This window comes from Anguilla rostrata, chromosome 5 (genome assembly GCF_018555375.3).
Source record: "Anguilla rostrata isolate EN2019 chromosome 5, ASM1855537v3, whole genome shotgun sequence".
Classification (NCBI taxonomy): Eukaryota; Metazoa; Chordata; class Actinopteri; order Anguilliformes; family Anguillidae; genus Anguilla; species Anguilla rostrata.
The window spans coordinates 19,298,791-19,322,110 of NC_057937.1; the positions used below are offsets into that span (position 1 = coordinate 19,298,791).

Sequence of the window (23,320 nt, forward strand, 5' to 3'; positions counted from 1 at the left end):
ATATTTTAATTTTACAGGACGGAGTGTAGCACAGTGGGTAAGGAACTGGGCTTGTAACCGAAAGGTTGTAGGTTCGATTCCCGGGTAGGACACTGCCGTTGTACCCTTGAGTAAGGTACTTAACCGAAATTGCTTCAGTATAAAAGTTGTGTAAGTTGCTCTGGATAAGAGTGTCTGCTAAATGCCTGTAATGTAATGTAATAATTTCATTGTTGACCCAAATTCTATTGCTTTCAAATTAAACTTGGTTTGCTTGCCTTCAGGGATGGGCCAAATATATTAAAGTGCAACATATTGCAAAATAAATGCATCAATCAACTGCAATGAAATGCTGGAGGTGTAGGTTGCTTTGCAGGTGGCAGAGAGATAAAACATACAAAAGAGACACAAGCAGCCCATATAGCTTATATAAAAGATGCCCAAACACAATGGACTCATTTAAACAGAGCTGAATTAACCCTGGACCTCTTGCTGTGTGTGATGCAGAAGTTTTGATTGGCAGGGCTGTGGATATGTAGCTGGAGGAGGTGGAATAGCTGTGGATATGAGCAAGTGACTGAAAAAAAAACTGTTCAAGCTTGCACCATACCAGGCAAGGACACTGAGCAGAGCAGAGGGTTAAACTGCAGACTATGCAGTCGGTGTCAGAGGTGGTAAAAGGACACCGTTTGTGTGCATGGGGTTGGGTTTTGGCCAATAGGCTTAAGTTGAGGGTCAGTGGGCAGTGTGCAGGTTCTGTATCTTTATGTTAAAGTTCAATACCTTTTGTGGAGGCAGTTCCGTTTGTCTGGTGGAGTTGCAGTGTGTAAGCGAGAGGCTGTGTGTGTGCGTGTCAGTATCTAACGTGTAGCGCGTCTGTTCTTCTGTACAGTGTAGAGATGGCTTTGGTGAGGAGGATTTTGATCGGTGCTTGCCTGACAGCCTTCTTCAGAACCGCGGTATCAGGTGAGTATCGTTCATTTCATTGCGCATTCCAAGTCGATCTGGCTCAGGGCCATAGTACATACCTGCCTTTCAGTAGGCTACAGCTTAAAGTTAAAGTTAAATTTTACGCAAATTACTACCGGCATTCTGTTTCTCTGGTCAGGGAAAGCGCAGTTCACCTGGATGTTGCAAAAGAGTTTTCGGGATGTTGCTTCATTAAAAGAACAGTAGCGGTTTTCTGTGTAGTTACGCAATTTGCTAAAAACCCACCAAAAACCATAGAACAGGCAAAAATATTCCTTGTGTCATTATCTAACCCTACCCACCCCAAAAGAAGACATAGGCCATTTCAATATGAAAAAAAAGACGATTAAAAAAGTCTTAATCTTCTCTTCTGTTTTTGAAAACGTTAATTTGATATGGATATTCTGTCGTGAAATGTCATGCAGTATATGGCATTATATACGATCATTAAAAAATGGCTTACACTCAGAAACGTGCTAACATGAAAAACCGTTATTGTTCATTAATATTTTGTGCACCTGGCAATTCGTCTTCGTACAATTTGCTAATAAAATCTATATTTATCAGTGTCGAATGAGATCCCAGAGAAGACCGCGCAATCTGGTCAACTTGATCAACTTAGAATAACATCCCCAGGGAGTTTTCCGTGTTGGCTTAAATCACGCTTCAAAACTTACAAATTACTATCAATCTTTACTGACTATTAGGCACGCTGAATAAGAACACTAATGTTTTTTTTGTTTTTTTGTTTTTTTTTGGGGGGGGGGGGGGGGTTCAGTTAAATATAATTTCGGATGGGATGGCCTTTTCTTGTGTATATTTTCTCTGCAAACATAAATATCTATGATACATACTGAAGCAGAAAGCAGGTGATTATAAAACCAACCCCCTATATGGGAAATACAATTTTGGTTGGTGTAAGGCTACCACAAGCTGCAAATATAATTAATTTGTTTGATAAATTTAATACCTACCAATTTTAAGCGTGTGCGCACCTACCCATCCCCTCTCAAGTAAATGCATGGTGCAAAGGAATGTTGGCGGCCATAAAGAATTCTCTTGTGTGCCATTCTGTGTATTCTGTAGATGATGCTCCGGTGGTGACAGTGAAGAGCGGGTCTTTGAGGGGGGACTACGTTCGGGCCAAAGGCTCAGAAAAGGTGGTGGAGAGGTTCCTGGGTGTCCCATTTGCCCGCCCACCCGTGGGCCCCCTGCGATTTGCCAAACCCCAGCCCCCCCTGCCCTGGGAGGGGGTGAGAGATGCCACACATGAGCCCAACATGTGAGTCAACCACCCACCCACACATACACAAACACACACATACACAGCCACATACGCACACACACCCACCCACACATACACAGCCACATACGCACACACCCACCCACACATACACAAACACACACATACACAGCCACCCACACATACACAAACACACACATACACAGCCACATACACACACACATACACAGCCACATACACAAACACACACATACACAGCCACATACGCACACACACACACACACACACACACACACACACACACAAACACATACCAAACCACACTAAACCTGGGTTAAGTAATTATTTGAAATGCTTTAAACTTTTTTAGACACCAGTGACATTTCCTACAGAAAACCACAAATAAAGAAGAATAAATAGAAAGTATTTCCACTAACATTAAGAAAAAAACTGTTTTTAACAGACTTTTTCTTCTTTCACATTACACACAGTCCCAGATTTGTCAGCGAAGAGAAATTCAGCTGGCTGGGCTGTGGCCTAGTTGTAGTATGGGATTCATATAGCATTTCTGCAGTGTTCTGAGAACGTTATGTGTTAACAGTAAGGAGCTGGGGTGGGTGGGGGGATTTTTCTGGGCTTCCATTGCAGGTGCATTCAGGACCTTGATGGTCTTGTGACTACATCAAAGACTTTGTTCATTAATCACACAATGCCACCTATGTCTGAGGACTGCTTATACCTCGATGTGTATGCCCCCTCAAATAACAAGTCAGGAGAGAAAGCACCGGTGAGTACTGAGAAATGCTCGAGTAGCTACTCTCTCACACACATGTACAAACACACACACACACACACACACACACAAAAGCACCTACTCACACACACACACACACACACAGAAAAGGAGAGAGAGAGAGGAGATGAGAGGAGAGGAGAGAGAGAGAGAGAGAGAGAGAGACAGTTAGTGCAATATTTAATAAGCATCTTACATTTTTAATCAAATGTTAATATTTATGAAGCTGGATTTAAAACAACCCCTGCCAGGTTTCAAAAACTGTACCTAAGACAAATATTACAGTAACAACCTGGGTCAAGGTCCTGGTCAGTTTGTTGTTCAAAGTTCAGTGCACTGGCCATGTTTAACTGACCAGTTCAGCACATGTACACCAAACAGGACACTGCTGCTTTTGCTCACTTATTTAGTGTGGGAGGTGTAGGGCAGTGGACTCTGATGCTTGAGTTGTGTGTTTATGTGTGTGTGTGTGTGTATGTGTGTGAGTGCCATTTGTACTGGATTGTTTTCATTCTTGAATGAGTTAGTCATTGACACTCATTATGACAAAGGATATATGTTGAAATACATATTTATGAACATTATTTTTTTCCATTCAGTTCCAAGTGTAGCTGAGTGGTGCCAGTGCTGTTCATTTAATTAAAGTGATTTTTTTGTTTTGGTTGCCTAGGTAATGGTGTGGATTCATGGAGGCGGTTTGTTGATGGGGTGCGCAGCCCAGTATGATGGCACATCTCTGGCTGCCTACCAGGACGTGGTCGTGGTCATTATACAGTATCGCCTAGGGATTCTGGGGTTCTTAAGGTATGCCAAGGGTACAGTTCATTTTTTCTCCGTTTGTTTGCTGGTTTGTTTGTTTTTCCCCTGTACCTAGTCCATCATTGATTCAGGGTCATAGTTGGAAATATTCAACCAATTACAATGGAATAGATTGCCAGGTCATGTGGGTGAGACAAGGTCCTTGTGGTGTTCAATCCCAGACCTGACACAAGGCTGCACATTCTAGTATATAAGTAAATAGTAGGCACAGAGGGGCAGAAGGGCCTGTTCTCTTAATTGTTACATTTAATTTCTTCTCAATTGTATGCTTGGTGCACTTGATGCAGTCCTAAGGTGACTTAGGTGCATTAACTGTCTTAACTACTGCTTGTATTTTTTCCATAGATTGCGTTGTTGCTGTTCTCGTTGTGTTAGTGTTAATCAGTATAACCTTCAGGGTCCAAGTTGAACTATGCGGTTGTTCCCTGCACTTGGACCGGTACTTCTCTCTAGGGGTTTCGTCATACTTGTTCCTGGTTATGGTTATACACTTTGTTGTACGTCGCTCTGGATAAGAGCGTCTGCCAAATGCCTGTAATGTAATGTAATGTATTCTCCAAACTGGTATGTGACAAGCCAAGATGGGCTGAATTTGGCCAGAAATGGCCAGTTTTTCTTATTCAGTGACTGTATTTTATTTTCTAATGTCCTTGCATTTTATTTTATTTTATTTTTTGCTTGCAATGTTATGCTGCTGGCACAGTAATTCTGGTTCCAGCTATTTCAGGTATACTTAACATGCCATTCTCTGCTCTGTTGACCATAGCATTCCAAACTGAGACACTCTCAGGAAGTGGATTCCCAAAATTCCCAGCAGTCTCCATCACTCTTACAAATTTTCATTATCACTGATATAGAACTGCATTCCACTGGCTTCAGTGGGTCCTGCATATCAGGTTCAGTTGACTCTCTCTGGCATTCAGTCATTCGCCGATCTAGGATTCTGTATCTACGGCTGGAATGGCGCTCCGCTCCAGACAATGCGGCTCTCTTTGAAATGCCACCTGAGTCTGGCGATGACAGGCCACTTCCTCTACATGGCCCCACAGGTCATTTTAGCACAGCAAGGTCAATCAGATGGGTGGCTCAGACTGTTCTCTGAAAATGCTCCTTCGTCACTGGCAGGGGGGCACAGTGAGGTTCTGTCTGTTTCAGGATTTCATGCCAACTTCTGCTCTGAACTATCTCATGTGTCAAATTATTTACTTGATCTGACCTTTTCGATAGTCGAAAAGGTAATCGGAGAACATGTTTTACTGTGGTCCAGTACAAGAGTGAGAAAAATGATGTATTGAGAAAAATAAGCCTGAACAGCATGAAAGCACTCAGTGAATGGAGCAGTGCACCCCATGCATATGGTATCGTTTAGCTAAACTGTTGATTACTGCATTCATTTTGTATGGAGATTTGGGTAGGTACACATTTATTTATGTGAGCAACAATACAATTTCCTCCAGGTTTGATCAATGCTTGTTGAAAGCCAATTTCTTTTTGGCTTTTCTTTGTGAGCATATGTGCTATAAAACCCCTGTGCAATCCCTTTACTTCTACATTGAAAGTTTTCATTAAGGTTATTAATGCAATTTTAATTGGTTTTGAATGTAAAGTATGCTAATTCTAGACATCAGGGTGTGCTCATTCTGTGATGAATATTCACCTCAAGTTCACTTCTGACTGGTAGCTCACTAAATGGTTGCACCAATGATTTGATTTGTTCAAACATAAACAGCCTTTTGCTTGCGTAAGTCAAAACCAATGACAAATCTTCCTGTAGTGAGTATATCCTGTAATTACAGTACAACAGACTTTAGTGAATGACCTGCCACCCTCGCCCATTGCTCATACACCCCCCCCCCTTCCTGTTGTAAGCACGGGAGATGCACATGCACCTGGAAATTGGGGGTTCTGGGACCAACTTGATGCCCTTCAGTGGGTTCAGGACAACATTGAGAGCTTTGGAGGGGACCCAAAGTCGGTCACCGTCTTTGGCGAGTCGGCAGGCGGGATCAGCGTCTCCATTCTTGTGAGTCCTCATCTCTCAATTCAAACCGCTGAAAAAATTATATCTTCTATCGCTGAAGCACAGATGCATTAACAGACCATTTAAAAACTAGAATAACAGCACCGACCTAGCAAATCAATAAAATAACAGCAATTACCTCATGATACAATGGAAAATAATAGTGCTGGCTTAATGATTCATCGATCGTTCTCTCCTTCTCCCTTTCTCATTCCGTCTGTGCCCGTCCCACTCCCTCTCTGTCTCAGTAGATGCTCTCTCCATTGTCAGCTGGTCTGTTTCACAAGGCAATCCCCCAGAGTGGGGTGGCCACCGTGGGCACATTCTCCAGCGGTGACTCTATGTCCCAAGCAAAGGTACACGATTCCTCTCAACTAATTTGCATGGTGGAACGCCTGTCCATATCAAAAGGTTTCCTGTACCTTGCAGTGTATTAAATTCTCCTAAAACTAGTAAAGTTGTGCTGCCTCACGTTACCCCAGAAAATTATTAATTCCTTATGCTCAGTTTGCTTATCTGTTCCTGTGAAACTCTTAAATATTGGGATTGGGTTATTGGGATTTTAAAGCAATACAGAAATAAAATCTCTGTGAGCATACTCTAAATATAATCTTTATCTTAATTCCAAAAAATATAAACAATATATATGGCTAATGGTTGCTATTTACCTCTGTTAGTTCACATTTAAGAATGAAAGTAGTATCTATTTTTTTTGTTGAAGTTGATTTATATTTTTATAAATACATGATCATGAAGGCATAGGAGGCATAAATCATGTTTGTATATGAAAAATTTCACTGAAACGGTTCTTATACTGTAGATCATATGTTTATTGTTTTTAACTGACATTCTCAATTACTTTCATTTTTATCCTATTAGATTCAAAGAAACCATTATAGGTAGAAAGACCTAAAACAAAAATGATGAGCAACACATAGAAACACAAAACAAGAACCAAATTTACACTGGTTTAGTTATTGGTTATGAAATACATCTTTCAAAGGTGACATTCATCTTTTGCTAAAAGTTTAAACATGTCAATTTGACCCAAACTGAACACCAGGGTTAATACAGTGCTCAGGGTAAGAGACAGAGATCAAGAGATATAGTGAGGGACAGTGAAACACTTCATTCACATTTCCATGACACAGCGTGCTTGTACCAAAGGCCTTATCCGAAAGACTGAATACTGACTGAGCTGTTTGTTTTTCCACTGCTGGATCTCCGAGTTGCCAACATCACTCTAGATCCTGTTCATACTACACCTCCTTGGTGTGTTAACAAAATAATCCCATTGTATATATATCCTTGTATTAAGAAGCTACCCGTGATAACCCAGCCCCCTTGATCATGAGCATGCCTACTTATCCTAACTGGCCCAATGAGGACTGGGAAGATTTGACCAAAGCATTGTCAAAGTCTGAAAGTGTCTATGGAAACTGACAAGCGATGGTACATGCTAACTGGCCAGGAATTAGCCCAGCTGTAGAAATTCAGCTTGGGAAGGACAGTGAGGGGCAGATCCTCAACTGTAAAGCATTTTTTACAGAAAGCTGTGAAAAACATACACGCGATTCTGGCAGAGATCGGAGACATGCAATAGCATGCAAAAATTTGTTATAGAAAGTTCCCTCATCCTTTAAGAAATAAGAGTGTGATTTGTTGTGCAGAGTGGCTAATGAGGGCTGTGGTTCCAAACCGTAGACCAACAGTAGATCTAATGTACACTGTGCAATGTTTGACTGCTTTACGTTCACAGATGCTGGCAAACCTGACCGGGTGCAGCCATGATGTCTCAGAGCAGCTGGTACAGTGCCTAAAGCTGAAGACTGAGGAAGACTTCATCAAAACGACCAAAAATGTGAGGACTTTTGGGTTGACATTCTGCATCGCCGCACTGTTCTGCAGCTGTCAGGGAGGGACGGTATTTCAAATAAATAAATAAATATTATCTATGGGCTACTACTCACCTATTTGGAATATGGTCTACAGGTACATATGTTGGGAGATACTTTGCGGCAAAATACAATTTAGTGTAGAATGATTGTTGCTTGGCTGTTGTCTGTATGTGGTAGAATTTCTGTTGTTTGGCTCTTGTGTGTGGAAAACCTTGTATTGCACAGACAGAAGCCAAATCACTCAAAGTCAAGTCTCTCTGGGCTAGGAGATCAGTGGGTTTAAGTAGAGAACATACATGGCCATTAAATGAGAATTCAGACCTAGAGGGCACATGAGTGTATGACTCCATGGAAATGTGTCAACTCAGTAACTGCATTTCAGCTGAGGATCTTCCTCGGGGCCAGTGTGGATGGAGTGTTTCTGAAAAAAACAGGTGAAGAGCTTTTAAAAAACAAGGAATTCCTCCGGGTCCCGGTGCTTTTAGGAGCGACTAACGATGAGTTTGGCTGGATCCTCCCACGGGTAAGTAAACTAAAAATAACTGACTGCTGTAAGCACACACACATACACACACACACTCAGAAACACACACACTCATGCTGACATGTGCATGCACATGCGTGACCATACACGTGCTAGCACACACAAGTATACACACAGATATACAAATGCATTCATGTAAATACACTCGAATGACACTCATCCACCCATACATGTACTGTTCTGCCCACACACGTGCATATACATGCAATCTCCCTCTCTCTCTCTCACACACACACACACACACAAAACACTCACATGCATATACGCAAACACATTCTGTTGGTGCAGCCATTTTCATGTGGAATAAACCATTTATGTTCTCATTTTAATGGAGGCAATGAAACACACAGCTCACGTCGGTTGCTGGTAAACCAGAAAGAGAGCGTCTTTATTAGCGCATGCGCATTCACCAACATCACTACGCATTGCGTATGACGTATGAGATCACACATGTATACACATTCGAAATGCACATGAACATACACGCGCATCCACACGCACGCACACAAACATTGTTTTTTTTTGATAGATTGGGGTTTAACAGCAAACTAAGCTCATGCGTCTCATTTTTTTCTACATTTTCTTCGCTGGAAGGTTACAGAGCTTGAGTGAAGTTATTTTATTGCAGTCATATCCTTGTTAAGTTCGATGCAGAAGCTAGTTGAGACAAAATAGTAATGTTCACCATGACTGCTATGGGCGATAAGAAGGCAATGCCCTGTGGCATATGTGAGATGTTCATAGTAATGTCTGCTGACGATTTTATGGATGATTTCAAATGTACCAAATGCAAGCACATTCAGGAACTTGATCGAACAAGTGTGAATCTGTAATAGCTGCGACCACACATGCGCATGCATCCATGTGTGCGTGCATCCACGTACACACCCTCACACAAACACGTGACCTCTTCTTTGGCTCATGACCAACCTTTCCACAAAATCATGTGCAAATCTATGAATACATTATGCGCCTTTTTGTGACAGGCCACGCCCATTGCCACACCCCCTCTTGGTCAATCGGCCTTGAAAGTTACTCAGCTCTACCTTCGGTCATGACCAACGTCCATGCCAAATTTCAGCCTCCTGGGGCAAAAACTGTGGCCGCTACGGGGTGGGACACTTTTTGTGAACGAACTGGCTGACCAACCGACCGATAGACAGAGCTATAGAGCTGCGGTCGCAGCTAAAAAATCATCCTACTTGAGGAACGCATTTTAACTTTAAAGGATATCGCAAAAGGCGAACAAGCGGTGGACTGCAGTTTTAACTAGAAAGGTTACAATTCCTGAAGGAATTGTGTGGGCTTGCTTCAAACTCCAACTGGCACTGTCCTCAAGCCTCAATGCATTTCAATGAGGGCGCATAGCTCAGAAGAAGCACGCAACCGTCCAGACCCACGGCGCACCGTAGTGTTACTTATGCAGCCGGGGATCAGCAAGTAGCGATTATGTTCCAGGAATTAGTAATATCCTAAAAGTGTCATGAGTAAAACTTGGCTAACTATATAGCCAGCTAGCTTTGGCATGTCCTCACCTCTATAATGTTGTCCTCCGTGTGTCCATACATCTGTATCGATGGTTGTAGCGTCCGTGTGTCCATACATCTGTATCGGTGGTTGTAGCGTCCGTGTGTCCATCTGTATCGGTGGTTCTAAGTGTCATTATCTCCTACTCATGCATGCAGGATAGCATCCGTATGTACTAACTAAGTTAACTAAAGTAGGCTAAATGCTAATATCTTAGGGTTAGCTAATGTAACATTAGGCAATAAAGCTGTGCTTAAAAATTTTGTGCCGTTGGAAGTGCATCCTACTAAATGTCCATGAGTGAGTGAGTGACCACCTGCGTATGCGTCCTACTAAAGCGTTCCACTGAACGTCCTTAGCCTCTTTTCCACTGTAGGGCCGAACGGTTACCAGGGGCGCTCCGTACTGTTCGCACTGCTCAGGACTCGTGGGAACGGTTACCGTTTCTGTTTCCAGTTGGGCTGCTAAAACCAGGACTAGGAAGTATCCAAGAAAAAAAAAGCGTATGGTCCACTGACCATGACACAGTTTTGGGCAAAACCAATCACTGAATTCCTACGTCATTAAGCCCGCCCACCCAAACGGTTCTGCTGCACTGAGCACGGTTGTCTAAAGCCCCTTTTCCACTGTAGGGCCTGAGCATGGAGAGGAATGGTTCCAATGGTGTTTCCACCTGGAAACGGTTTGGCGCGAAATGCTTACAAACCATGCTTATAGTGCCCGGCACTATATTCTTGGCACGGTTACACAACTGTGCTCAGTGCAGCAGAACCGTTCGGGCTTAATGACGTAGGAATTCCGTGATTGGTTTCACATTACATCAGTTTTGTGACTCCGCATCCGGTCTCTTCACATCCTTGTCTGTAAACTAGGTCGGTAGAGAAGCTAATATAAATAGAAATGCCCGAAACTGTGTCATGGTCAGTGGAGGATACGCTAAAAAGGAAAACCAAAAACAGACCAGAATACACCGAATCCTCGTCCATATCATCAGCCAACGAAACAGAACATAACAAAAACAAAACAGAATGGGGAGCGACGACGACAACAACTGGTGCATATTTATTACATACACAACGGGACACTGTCACTGATCCACTGCGTCACTTGCTGTCGTCACTAGTTTTTCTAAACGCCTCCTGGTCCTGGTTTAAGCAGCCCCACGGATGGAAACAGAAACGGTAACCATTCCCACGAGTCCTGAGCGGCGCAGAACGGCACAGAGCGGCCCTGGTAACCATTCGGCCCTACAGTGGAAAATAGGCTTAACCATGCCGAGAAAATCGTGCTGGGCACGGTTTGTAAGCGTTCCACGCCAAATCGGTTCCAGGTGGAAACACCGTTCCTCTCCGTGCTCAGAACCGTTCGGCCCTACAGTGGAACAGAGGCTCGTGAGTGACCCTCTGTGGAGTGACCACAAAAATTGCTCACAAAATGTTGAATATTTCACAACGCTTTGAATATTTCAAAAATCTGAATACAAGCAACAATGTCTGGAACTAGCCGGTCATTTTGGTGTAAAACGTTTGAATGTAGTGCAAAAACTGTAGGACTAGTTAGAGCTAGAAAAACTGGGCGGAAAGTGCAGATAATAAAAAAAATATGAAAGATATCAAGAGCAAGCTTTCTGAAGCAAGCCCACTAAATATAAAAGATATCAAGAGTGGGCTTTCTGAAGCAATCCTGCCAGGTGTTCTTCGCTTCTCAACGCCAGTGGGAGCTGGACTACACAGCGTTGAAAGACTGGGAGACAGCCGCTTCTTTTACCGCCGGAGATCATTACCAGAATCAGGTACTCTGTGCTTAGCGCCTACGAAGAACATGAGAATCCGATAAACTCTGATTGCCCTTGCTCTGATTCAGACGAGATCCTTTTAATCGGTGACTCTATTATCCGAAATGTCAATGTTTCACCTGCTGATGACAAAACCAGGGTTCATACAGAATGTCTCCCTGGTGCTAGCGTCCTCGATTTAGCTAGTGTCACTGAGAACATGTTAACAAACCAGTATAAGAACGTAGAAACGGTAATTGTTTATGTAGGAACAAATGAGATAAAGCAAAGGGAAAATGAAACCTTGAAAAAGCACTTCTGTACTTTGGCTGACACACTGGAAACCCTGAACAAAAAAGTGATTGTGTCTGGTCCACTTCCTGTACTCAAGTGAGGCGCTGAAGTATTTAGTAGACTCTTCTCGCTAAACACTTGGCTTAGGCTGCATTCAGACCAGATCAGGCAATGCGGGAAAAACAGCAGTCCTCCCATTCATTTGAATGGGGGTAGTGCGTTTAGGCTGCGGGAGTGGGGACTGCAGGGGGTGCAGAAAAAAACCGCAGCGGCCATTTGGGAAGAAATAGAACCAGAATCAACTTTTGCCATAACGCAATCCGACGTCACGCTGTGGTGGCCAATCACATAAGCCGGCGATCAGAGCGGAAGACGCCCACGGGAAGAAGAGCCTTGTTTAAATTACCATGTAGCATTCCACGGTTTACCAAGCAACTGTGAAGATATGGAAGAGAGACTGAAATATAGCTTGATTTATTTTGTGTACCCAGCTTCGACGTCTGTGTCTGGCTTGCAGTCTACGCTGCAAAATAACGATAGCCAGAAGCTTCCTTCGGTTTGTGTCGATTTGTTTAAGTTAGCGGACAGGAAATGGAGGGGGGGGGGGGGTTAAAGTTCACAACATGATGTCACACAAATGGGCCATGCAGTGACACGCCCACACCTCCGCACAACCCTGCGGGAAGCCGCATTGCCTGATCTGGTCCGATTGCAGCCTTTAGTCCTTGGTGTGCTGATTTAATTTACTGACAACTGGGACCTTTTCTGGGAGAGACCAAGATTCTTCCGCAGGGATGGTCTGCACCCTAATAGATTAGGTGCTGTAATTTTACTTAGACAAGCCTGACTATGCTCTGCTCTGCCAGGAAAACGCTAGGTGCATGAACTTATCAGTACATTCTGATTATATAAAAAAATCTGAAGAGGTTTTCTACATTCAGTCTGTTAGTTCTAGCATTAGGTTGCCCCACCAGAGTAAATACCCCATTGGTGTAAACATGGACAATTTGATAAAGATCCCACTCCAGGAAGCACCCCGCTTAAAACCACCGCTAACCTCTAAACCAGTGTTTCTCAACCCTGGTCCTGGGGACCCACTGCCCTGCATGTTTTAGATGTTTCCCTGCTTCAACACACCAGATTCAAATGAATGGGTCGTCATCAAACTCTGCAGAAGCCTGATAACAACCCATTCATTTGAATCAGAGCAGAGAGATGTCTAAAACATGCAGGGCAGTGGGTCCCCAGGACCAGGGTTGAGAAACACTGCTCTAAACAGCTCAGATTTGCACTATTGAATGTCAGGTCACTCAAAACTAAAACATTTATAATTAATGAACTTATTGTGGATAATACATTAGATTTTATCTTCTTAACTGAAACCTGGTTGAGCACGGATGGAGAAATCTCTCTAATAGAGTCCTCCGAACTACAATTTCTTTCAGACAATAAGGCAAGGCAAAAAGAGTGGATTAGCCAAAATCTTTGCAGATACTCTAAACTGCAAACAAATTGCCCTTGGAGATTTTTCCTCGTTTGAGTATCTTGCACTAACAGTTATGTGTTACCCTCCTGTGCTCATTGTAACCGTCTATCGTCCACCAAAGCAAAACACTGCATTTCTGCCTGAATTTGCAGAATTGCTATCAATTGTTCTTACCGACTTTGATAAGATTTTTTTATTTGGTGATTTTAATCTGCATGTGGAAAATGGGACAGATTCCAAGACTGTGGAGTTCATGAATCTTTTACATTTCTTTGATTTTAATCAACATGTTACAGAACCAACTCATAACTATGGTCACACTCTGGACTTGGTCATTTCTATAGGGATTAAATATTACTGTACCCTTAATTACTAATGTCATTATATCATATCACTACTGAGTGTTTTTTTATGCAGTGTTGTGTACAAAAAGCTGTGTTACTGAGTGCAAAATTAAAAAGCGCTTCTTTGACTCCTCTTCTGCAGCCGGGTTTTCAGACCTTTTGAGCATTACATCGGGGCATGTACACTTTATATTGCCATGCCCTTTTTGCTGGACTTCCAAAAAAAGGCAATTAATACACTACAGCTTGTTCAAAACGCAGCTGCAAGAATACTGACCAGAACAAGAAATGAGAGCTCACATTCCCCCTGTCCTTGGCTGCCTTGCATTGGCTACCTGTGGCTTTTAGAGTTGATTTTAAAGTTCTTTTACTTGTTTTTAAAGCACTAAATGGCTTTGCACCTAAATATATCAGAAATTTCTGGTCTGCTCAAGGTTTCAAAGGCAAAACATAAATAAAGTGGAGAGTTAACCTTTTGTTTTTATGCCCCAAAGATGTGGAATACTCTTCCAGAACATATCAGATTTGCACTGTCAGTTGACAGTTTTAAAACATAGCTGAAAACGCACCTATTTAGGATGGCTTTTAGTTAGTACATTTGTTTTATTATCGGTTTTATGTTGGATTTTTATTATTGTCTTTATATGTATCTTATTATTCTCCTATTTTATGTACAATGCCTTGTATAATTATGTTATATATTTTTAATTGCAAATGCTCTTCTGTGAAACATTTTGGGCTGCAAACCATTGTATGAAAAGTGCTATATAAATAAAGTGATTATTATTATTATTGGCGGCCTGTCCAGGGTGTATTCCAGCCTCTGGCCCAATGCACGCTGGGATAGGCTCCAGCACCCCCTGCGACCCTGCCCAGGATAAGTGGGTATAGATAATGGATAGATGGATGGATGTGACTACATTGTCTTTCTGTACTCCTCAGGAATTTGTTCCTGCTGGCTGGGAGAAGGGTATGAACAAACAGACAGTGATGGATGTGTTGAACCTCTTCTATCCTGAAGGGGTGAGCTTCCTTTATCTTCCTCATCCTCCTCTTCCTCTTCCTCCAGCTGGAAACCCTTGGCAAGTGGGGGACTAATTCCACAGCACAATCTGCTGAGAATGCTGCACCAAGTACTGTGATGGGAATTTTTGGTCTCACAATGAGAATTGGATCCTCTTGTTTTCAGATATATTCTCAGACAAATCAAACCTCTTAAAAGGGCCCAGCAGCCGGCAATCTTACAGTTTTACTGTCGATTAGCCACATTTCTGCAAACTAAGGCACATTCTCTCAACCATTTAACACAGCCGTGTAAATAGACTTTCACTTTGCAAAACACCCCAATTCCACTTCGGGATCAAGTATGAGCATCAAAACCATACAAACATATTCAATTGATTAGATCATATATTCAGCTATATCCAAACAGGTTAAGTTAAAATCATTTTGTGGCAAACACGCCTGCCACAGGCCACCGAAGTGGCTTTTCTTTGGGGCCCTCCAGCACAGAGACACAGGGAGATGATGTTAAAACAGTCCACATTTATTCCATGAGGGTTTGGCAAGATGTTACAGCCAAGTGAGCAGATCTCAAACACTGTCATGACAGAGAAGCTCCTGATGTGGGTGGGGATGGCAGATTTAACCTGTGCGCAGTGATTACCTCACTACGCACAGGTGCAGCCACTCCTGTTCCTGGGTCCAATTAGCCTGGCCAATTATCTAATTATTAACCAATTATCCAACTGGCCAGGTCTAATTAGCTTGACCCAGGGCAGGTGTGGCTGCTTAAACCAGCCATCCCCACACCACATACCCCCAACGCCAAACTGAGGCCAGGGAGAATCCCTGGCCGAAGCCTACTCCCCCCACCCCCACACTCCCAACAAAGCCAAAAGACAACAAACAAAAACAAAACACTCCAAACACGCTAAAAAAAAAAAGTCAGGGTGGGTGGCCCCGGAACAGTCCAGTACATGCGGTGACCCTCCTTCGGACGACCAGGCAGCCCTTCTTCCTCCTCCCTCCTGGAGCACGGGAAGTCCTGGGCTGCTCTGCTGGCTGGTGGGGGCGTCACCGGCTTGGGCTGTTCCAGGGGCTGTGGTGGGGTGGCTGGGCTGGTGGGCTGGTGGACTGGCCTTGTGGTGCTGGGGACCAGGAACCCTCGTGGCTGTGGTGGCCGCCAGTCGGCTCTGCAGGCGGGCGGCTGCAGGCTTATCCCCTCATGGGCTCCGGGCAAACCAACCAGGCCAAAACAGAGAACTAAAAACAACCAAACGGACGAGAAAGGAAGCAAAACGGCGCGGCCACCGCTCGTGCGCCGCCCGTGGCTGACCCGCCTCCTCGGCCAAGTCCAGCTCACGGCGCGACCACCTCTCGTGCACCGCCCGTCGCTGACCTGCCTCCTCGGCCAGGTGCAGCTCCTCAGCATCCCAGCTGAGGATTGCCTCCTTCCCCTCCCTGGTCATCTTCCGCTCCCCATTTTTGGCCCGGAGGATCCGCCCGAAGCCCTGTCGGGAACACCTCAGCCGCCCCTCCTCCAGTGTGCTTCCTGGCCGGCCCTCCTGTGCCTCTTTCCTGTGCCGGAGGAGCCCCACGTTGGGCGCCACTGTGGCAAACACGCCTGCCACAGGCCACCGAAGTGGCTTTTCCTTGGGGCCCTCCAGCACAGAGACACAGGGAGATGATGTTAAAACAGTCCACATTTATTCCACGAGGGTTTGGCAAGATGTTACAGCCAAGTGAGCAGATCTCAAACACTGTCATGACAGAGAAGCTCCTGATGTGGGTGGGGATGGCAGATTTAACCTGTGCGCAGTGATTACCTCACTACGCACAGGTGCAGCCACTCCTGTTCCTGGGTCCAATTAGCCTGGCCAATTATCTAATTATTAACCAATTATCCAACTGGCCAGGTCTAATTAGCTTGACCCAGGGCAGGTGTGGCTGCTTAAACCAGCCATCCCCACACCACACATTTAAAAAGTTAAAATCATTCAAAAAACATTCAATCAAAATGTGCAGCAATCACCTTTTTAATGAAATTTGATTTTAATTTGATGAGGAAATCTTATGTGTTTGGTTGGGCAAAACATTTACGTTCATCACAATTTTTGAAATAATTTATAATATTTGACATTTTCGTATTTATGTTTATTTTTAAAACAGGAACTGTATATTTAGGTATGACTGTACTGTAGAGTATTGCTAATTTAACAATTTGCTTCAAAAGAAACAACAACCACAAACATGTTTACAATTATTGTATTTATTATTTATCCCATCACCTTTATCAGGCCAGAGTATTTTGCTCACGTCACAGGGTATGTGCTCTCTGGCCATACATGTAAGGCAAATATGGCATGAGTGCAAGACCCATCCTTAGCATGCAGCTGCTGAAAATTCTCCATGGGCCCCGGCCATGGCCTGGAGAAGTGCCTCCTTCACATACGGGTTGCAGCTCCTGACCTGTAGGAAAATAACTCCTCAGCAGGATTCATAAATGTGTAGTAAAGTCAATGGAACATAATCACGATTTGTGGATGGGCTGGAGGTCACTCACCTGCCAGTGGCGAATGGTGTACCCAGACATTGCTTCAAACAACCTCAGACATCATCAATTTGGGTCCCTACAGGTTTCCTTCTCTTTGGGGTAAAAGGATAGGATTGAGGAAATCTTTAATACATAGTGAAGGGCTGAGTGAACACTTTCCGTGCTGTTTGCTTTATTAACTTAAACCTATCTGACACTGTTATAATGGAAACTAAGTGAATGTCATGGTTAACATGACATCACAGCAATTTTGTAACGGTACGGGTGCTGGGACCCAGGCGCAGAGTGGGAAAAAAAAACACGAAACTCAAAAGGGAGAAAATTAACAAAGACTTTACTTACAGAAAGGAAGGCAAACAAACAGGGAACAGAAAAGGACACAAAGGGCAAAAACACAAACTCAAAAAATCTAAATAAGGCAAACAAACAGGGAACAGAAAGGACACGAAGGGCAAAAACACAAACTCAAAAAATATCTAAATAAAACAGAAAACAAGAGGAACTCACAAACATGGGCAGGGCAGAACACAGGCAGGTAGAGGACAAGGGCAGGTCAAACAGAGCACAAGGGCAGGTCAAACAAAACACAGGCAGGTATAATCGGTTTTCAAACAGAATTCAGGAACAAACACAAGAAGGCAGGTACATGAAAGTCAGGAAACAAACACAAGAAACCAGCACCCGAGTCAAGGGAACAGAGAACTTAAATAGACAAGACACAGGTGAACTCAAAAAGCAATCAAACCAAAAGGAGGGGATAAGACACAGGTGGGAACAATGATGGGATAACGAGACAATGAAACAATCATACAATTAACAGGGGGGGAGCAGGACACAAAACAGAAGTGCCGCCATCTGGCGGCCCAACAAGGGAAACACAGACAGGAAAACAGGACCATGACAAATTTGGCATGACATTTTAACTTGTGAGCTTTGTTTTAAGTGCAAAAACAAAGCGAATGTACAATTGTTAGTTTTTGCAAAATAATCTAGACTTCAGATTGTTGTGTTAACAGTCCTGAAAGCACAGACTTTAGATTGTGCCAAATCTGTTATGGTAATCTGTAACCAATTGGAGAAGCTCCCTAGTTTCCAGAGGCGTTCAAAATGTTTTAAATAAAGCATTTTTATAAGTGTTTCCATAGAGCACTTTGTGAGGCTATTTGCTCAATGCTATCACCATTAACGTGTGTATTTTATTCAGTGTTATTGTTTATTAATTAATTAATTAATTAATTTTTGCATGACATTATCGTCATTTATTTATTACTATGCTATTTCAGGCCAAAGATGCCAATGAGCTGATTGCCAAAGAGTACATTGGTGAAGCACAGACTCCAGAAGCCATTCGAGATGGCTTCACTGAAATGATGGGGGACTTGTTCATGGTTCTGCCAATCATTAAGGTTGCTAGGTACCACAGAGGTTAGTATGAAGGAGGGTTCTCACTAAGGAAGTGATGGAAGTCTAAAAGTGAACGGTGTGCCATAATTGTTGGAACAGTGATGTCCTATCAATCACTCTCTTAAGGAAATTAAATATTCTGCTATATACAGTAAAAATGATAAATGTATTTCACAGGGGTGTATGTTTTTTTTTAAGATTCTGTAATATCTGAAAGTAGAAATTATTATGTTTTCTAATAATTTGTGCCAAATATATTTTTGAACCTGAAATATGTTTTATTACAATATAGTACATATTGTACATTATAGTATATTTAATTTCCATAAGGGACCAGCTGGTGATTTACTGTGAGACTTTATGTGCTGAATTCAGATTAGCAGATCAGAGTCAGGCTTTTAATCACTAGTCAGGTACTAGTCAGGTGACACTATACGTCCATATTCACCAGAGTAAACAAAGTAGGTCTACTCCATGTTACCTTGCTATAACAAAACATGAACATCCTCTACAGTATGTGACATCTCGGCAAAGGCAATAAGAATGTTATTGGTTCACTTTGCTGGAGACCTTGATCTTTAGCTCAGCAAGCTAATCACATCTTTTGCTGTACAGAGTGCGTGGCAGGGTCTGTGATTTGAAACCTGAAGTAGGCCAACCCCCATTAGATTGAGGCAACCATAGTCCAAGGCTCTATTTGACTGTCACAGCTAGATCCTAAACAATGTCCAAATTCAAACCATTATTTCCAGTATTATTGGCTGGTGTTTTGAAAATCAGGGTGCATTTATCAGTGGAAAAATAAGTACGCTTCTTGCAGGTCAACATGCCGATCAATAAGGTCAAAGAATCTGAAGACAGTTATCATTACCTACAGATTGTACAGCAAGTCACAACAAATGTTCCATTGAATTTTTTAAATTGTGCAAACAGCTCCATTGACCTAATGGAAATCTTTCAGCTGCTTGTCTATTGGAAAAAAGAAAGAAGGTGCCAAGAAAGTTGAAGCAAATTGATATAGAAATGCAGAATTTTGTTGCATACTATAGAGGTTCAAGTGGATAAATGAAAAGGTGTGGAGCAGTAAGGACTGCTGGGAGATAACTATTTTTGTGTCCCATGCACTGCCTCGTTTTCATTCGCAGTTTTCCTTAATTAAGTCCAGTTTGCGTGATTTCATTTCAGATGCCGGTGTTCCAGTGTACCTGTATGAGTTTCGGCACAGGCCAGAAGCGCACCACAGCAGACCAAGCTTTGTGAAGGCAGATCACACGACTGAAATTGGCTTCGTCTTTGGAGGCTGTTTCTGGGAGGGCGCGGTTAAAATTACAGGTACAGTGGCGCACCGATGGTGAAAAGAAATTAAGGCCAGCTCTGGAGTGTTAAATTAAGGCTGGTCTTACTTGTTTGCTTGCATTGCTGTATTCAATATCGTCTAATGAATGGACACACACTCACACACACATACACATGCACATGCACACACACTCAGTATATATTAATGTATATGCAAAATGTATAATTCCAGTTTCAGTGCAGCTCACCACATCACATCATCTTATGATATGCGTAAATCTGGGCAAAAACTTGGATATATCCACATATAATAAGCCTATCGAAATCAACTATTCTTTTTTATATAAATTTGGTACTCAACATGGGACAGTACATATGCCATTCCAAGTCTAATTATCTGCAACCACAGCCGCATTCATGTGACAGTTTGGGAGAGTGTAGACTGTGGTTCTCCTCTGAAACATGGTGTCATCAGTTGCTTCTTTTCACACCACCGACAGCAAGGCCCACACAGTGTGGAGTCAGAGGAGCACCTTTCATATAAGGATCCAATCCATGGAGACTCGATCGACCAGCAGGGGTCACTAGATAGTAATGAAACATGGATCTGTGACCAACTCACCCCTCCCATACCTTGAGTGACACAATCACTGATTGGACATTGCTCTGTGGAACTACCAGTCACAATCTGGCATTGCCTGGGTTTGATCCAAGAGCATGGGGCTCCTCCATGCACTACAGCACAGTACCTTAACCAAAATGAGCCACCCAGCAGCCCCATTAACTAACTATTCTAACTACTGCTTATATTGCTTACAGCAACTCTAGTAATTATTTATTGAAATTCTACATCTATGTGTTTGTCTCAGGCCCTATCACGGCAGAAGAGGATGAATTGTGCAGGACAATGATGGCATACTGGGCAAACTTTGCTCGGACTGGGTAAATGTTCATCCTGAAGCTCATAGCGTTGCATAGCCACATGTCACAGTATTACCTTTGGCCACATTGGTGTTATGCTACCATGACTTCACTCAGACGTTAATGCTTAACATGTGTGGCCCTGATATGGTGTAGTGTACTGCACCTGTTCAGCAACATTACCTGAGCAGTACTGTTATTTACACAGGTGGGAAAAGGTGATAATGTGGAACAGAGTTGGAGGTTGGTTATATAAGTGTTAACATGGAACAGAGGTGTATACTACCTGGCACCTTTAATTTAATTGTTTGTTCATTTAGTAGGGGGCATGCTCAAGCTACTAGCTGTACTGGACTTTACTATAAAGCTAATTTTTGTCTGTAGTCACTAATACTGAACTCCAAAGATTTCTGTAAAGCTAGTTTTCACCTGCAGTCCCTGATGCCAATCTCGTTTCGCCCTCAGCTCGCCCAATGGTGCGGGGTTGGTGCAGTGGCCACTCTATGGAGAGACTGAAGAATACCTGAAGTTTGACTTAAAACCATCGGTGGGACAGAAGCTAAAGGAGAACAGGGTGCTCTTCATGAATGTCACCCTACCAGAGCTTCTGGCCAAAACCACACCAAACACAAAGCCCTGATGCTCCCCAGAAAGACCAGTTCAGATCCTCAAACCCACTGGTCAACAAGACGGTTTAGAAAATATGTAGAAATTTTCTTCACAATAAAAAACTGAGTTTTGGCTATCCTGGAGATTCACGTGTTTAATATTGATAACAGAGCTGACAGATAAGACAGACTCTGCTCAACCAACTCATAATGCTTTGTTATGGAAACAGTTGTTTCATCTGTTAACCACCATTTTGATGTGGACTGTATAGTCTTTTCTCAGTACCATTGGAAAATCTGTCCATCTCTCCAGCTACATTCTAAATTACACCCTTCCAATATTACTGTGACTTGCAAAAAAGTTTATGTATCTTCATTGTAGTCACAGGGTGGTTCTGAATGGAAAAATGTCAGAGGGATATAACTAACTGTCCAGTGAAGATGTAGTCTTTTTGAGACACATTCAGTAACTTCACTGTAGGGTATATCTTGAGAGAGCTGCAGAGCTCTTGAACTTTTCCCGGTGCCAGTGCAATACACTTCCATTCAGGCCCTGACATTGAAACAAACTGGCGATTGACACAACATATTCCAATGAAACATACCGGTGAATCTTTTCTCTTGAGAATACTTCATGTTATATGTGAATTAAAAACATTAAAGATTAAATCCTACAAATGGCAAAATCCGGATTTTGCAATACCTTCTCTTTATCCCCAAAACACTGGATGGTGCAGCTCTATGCAGAAGACAGTGCAATGGACAAAGCAATATACAGTAAGCTGACAAGTCATACAAATAAATGTCATGAATGCCACAATAGCTCTGTTTGGCCAACTTTCCATTGTTTTTAATATATCATAGGCACAGGCAGGATATGCTATAACCATGAAGGCCATAGCATATGATTCACATCATTTTCATCATTTTCACACTCAAACCATGCAGTCACCCTTCAGGGGCATTGTCATCCTGGTAGAGACTACATATGGTGAAGGATGACTCGTCTGATTATATCACCTTTTTTTTTTTTTTTACACATCTGTGTAGACCAGAGCCTATGGTTTTTGTACCACTGAACTCTCAAATGTGCTGTCGCCATTGTGATGAGGGGTTTCTGCACTGCAACCCTACTATAATATTCCTTTCTGTGTAGTTGTCAACGGACTGTTCTTGCTGACAGTCTGATCACGTCCTGCATGAACATTCTTATTCACCTGAGGAAGAGTTGCTCTTCTGTTTTTCCTTACATATCGCGCTAATGTACAAGCATCACAGTCATAATGTGAGCTCTCGGTCACAATTTCCAACCCTATTTACTGATGTCTTCTCCATAGATCTAAATGCAGATGTCACTTTAGTCACTGTTCCTACTGAAACACTAGCCAGTTGAGAAGTCTTCCTGACTGAAGCTCCTGCCATTTGTTCCCCGATAATGAACTCTCTTTCAGAGTCACTTAAATCTTTTCTTCTTGTCATTCTGATCCAAAATCAAAGTCAACTGTCCCATCTCAGATTTTTTTGTACATGCCACAGGATGTTAATTGCTTAATTGTATCATGCAGTACACCTGTATGGAAGCATCTGCATGTCATTGTTTCTCCACTCATTTATTCATTTTTTCTTTAATTTAATATTTGATGTAAATATAATATCTTCTTTAAATAAATATGTGTGCCTTAAGTAAATATGTGTGCTTGTCCATCTTATTTCTTGTCACTATAAGGACTAATTATTTTTATATTTAATACGTTTTCCTAAATATTCGCTCGTGAAGAACCATATCTGCATAGTAATTGCACACACATATGAGCAAGATGGAACAGTTCGTTTTCTACCGTGTAC

General features: G+C 42.6%; 1 protein-coding gene across 1 annotated transcript; it reads left to right on the forward strand.

The window, feature by feature from the left end:
• Positions 1-627: 627 nt before the first annotated feature.
• Positions 628-21,612, forward strand: ces3 (carboxylesterase 3). The gene is made up of 13 exons (XM_064335520.1): positions 628-945; positions 2,035-2,230; positions 2,840-2,978; positions 3,655-3,788; positions 5,673-5,826; positions 6,075-6,179; positions 7,583-7,684; positions 8,104-8,244; positions 14,633-14,713; positions 18,530-18,671; positions 19,836-19,982; positions 20,816-20,888; positions 21,333-21,612. Exons 1-13 carry the CDS (start codon positions 879-881, stop codon positions 21,505-21,507), a joined length of 1,656 nt encoding a protein of 551 aa, XP_064191590.1. The 5' UTR covers positions 628-878; the 3' UTR covers positions 21,508-21,612.
• The last annotated feature ends 1,708 nt before the right edge of the window (positions 21,613-23,320 follow it).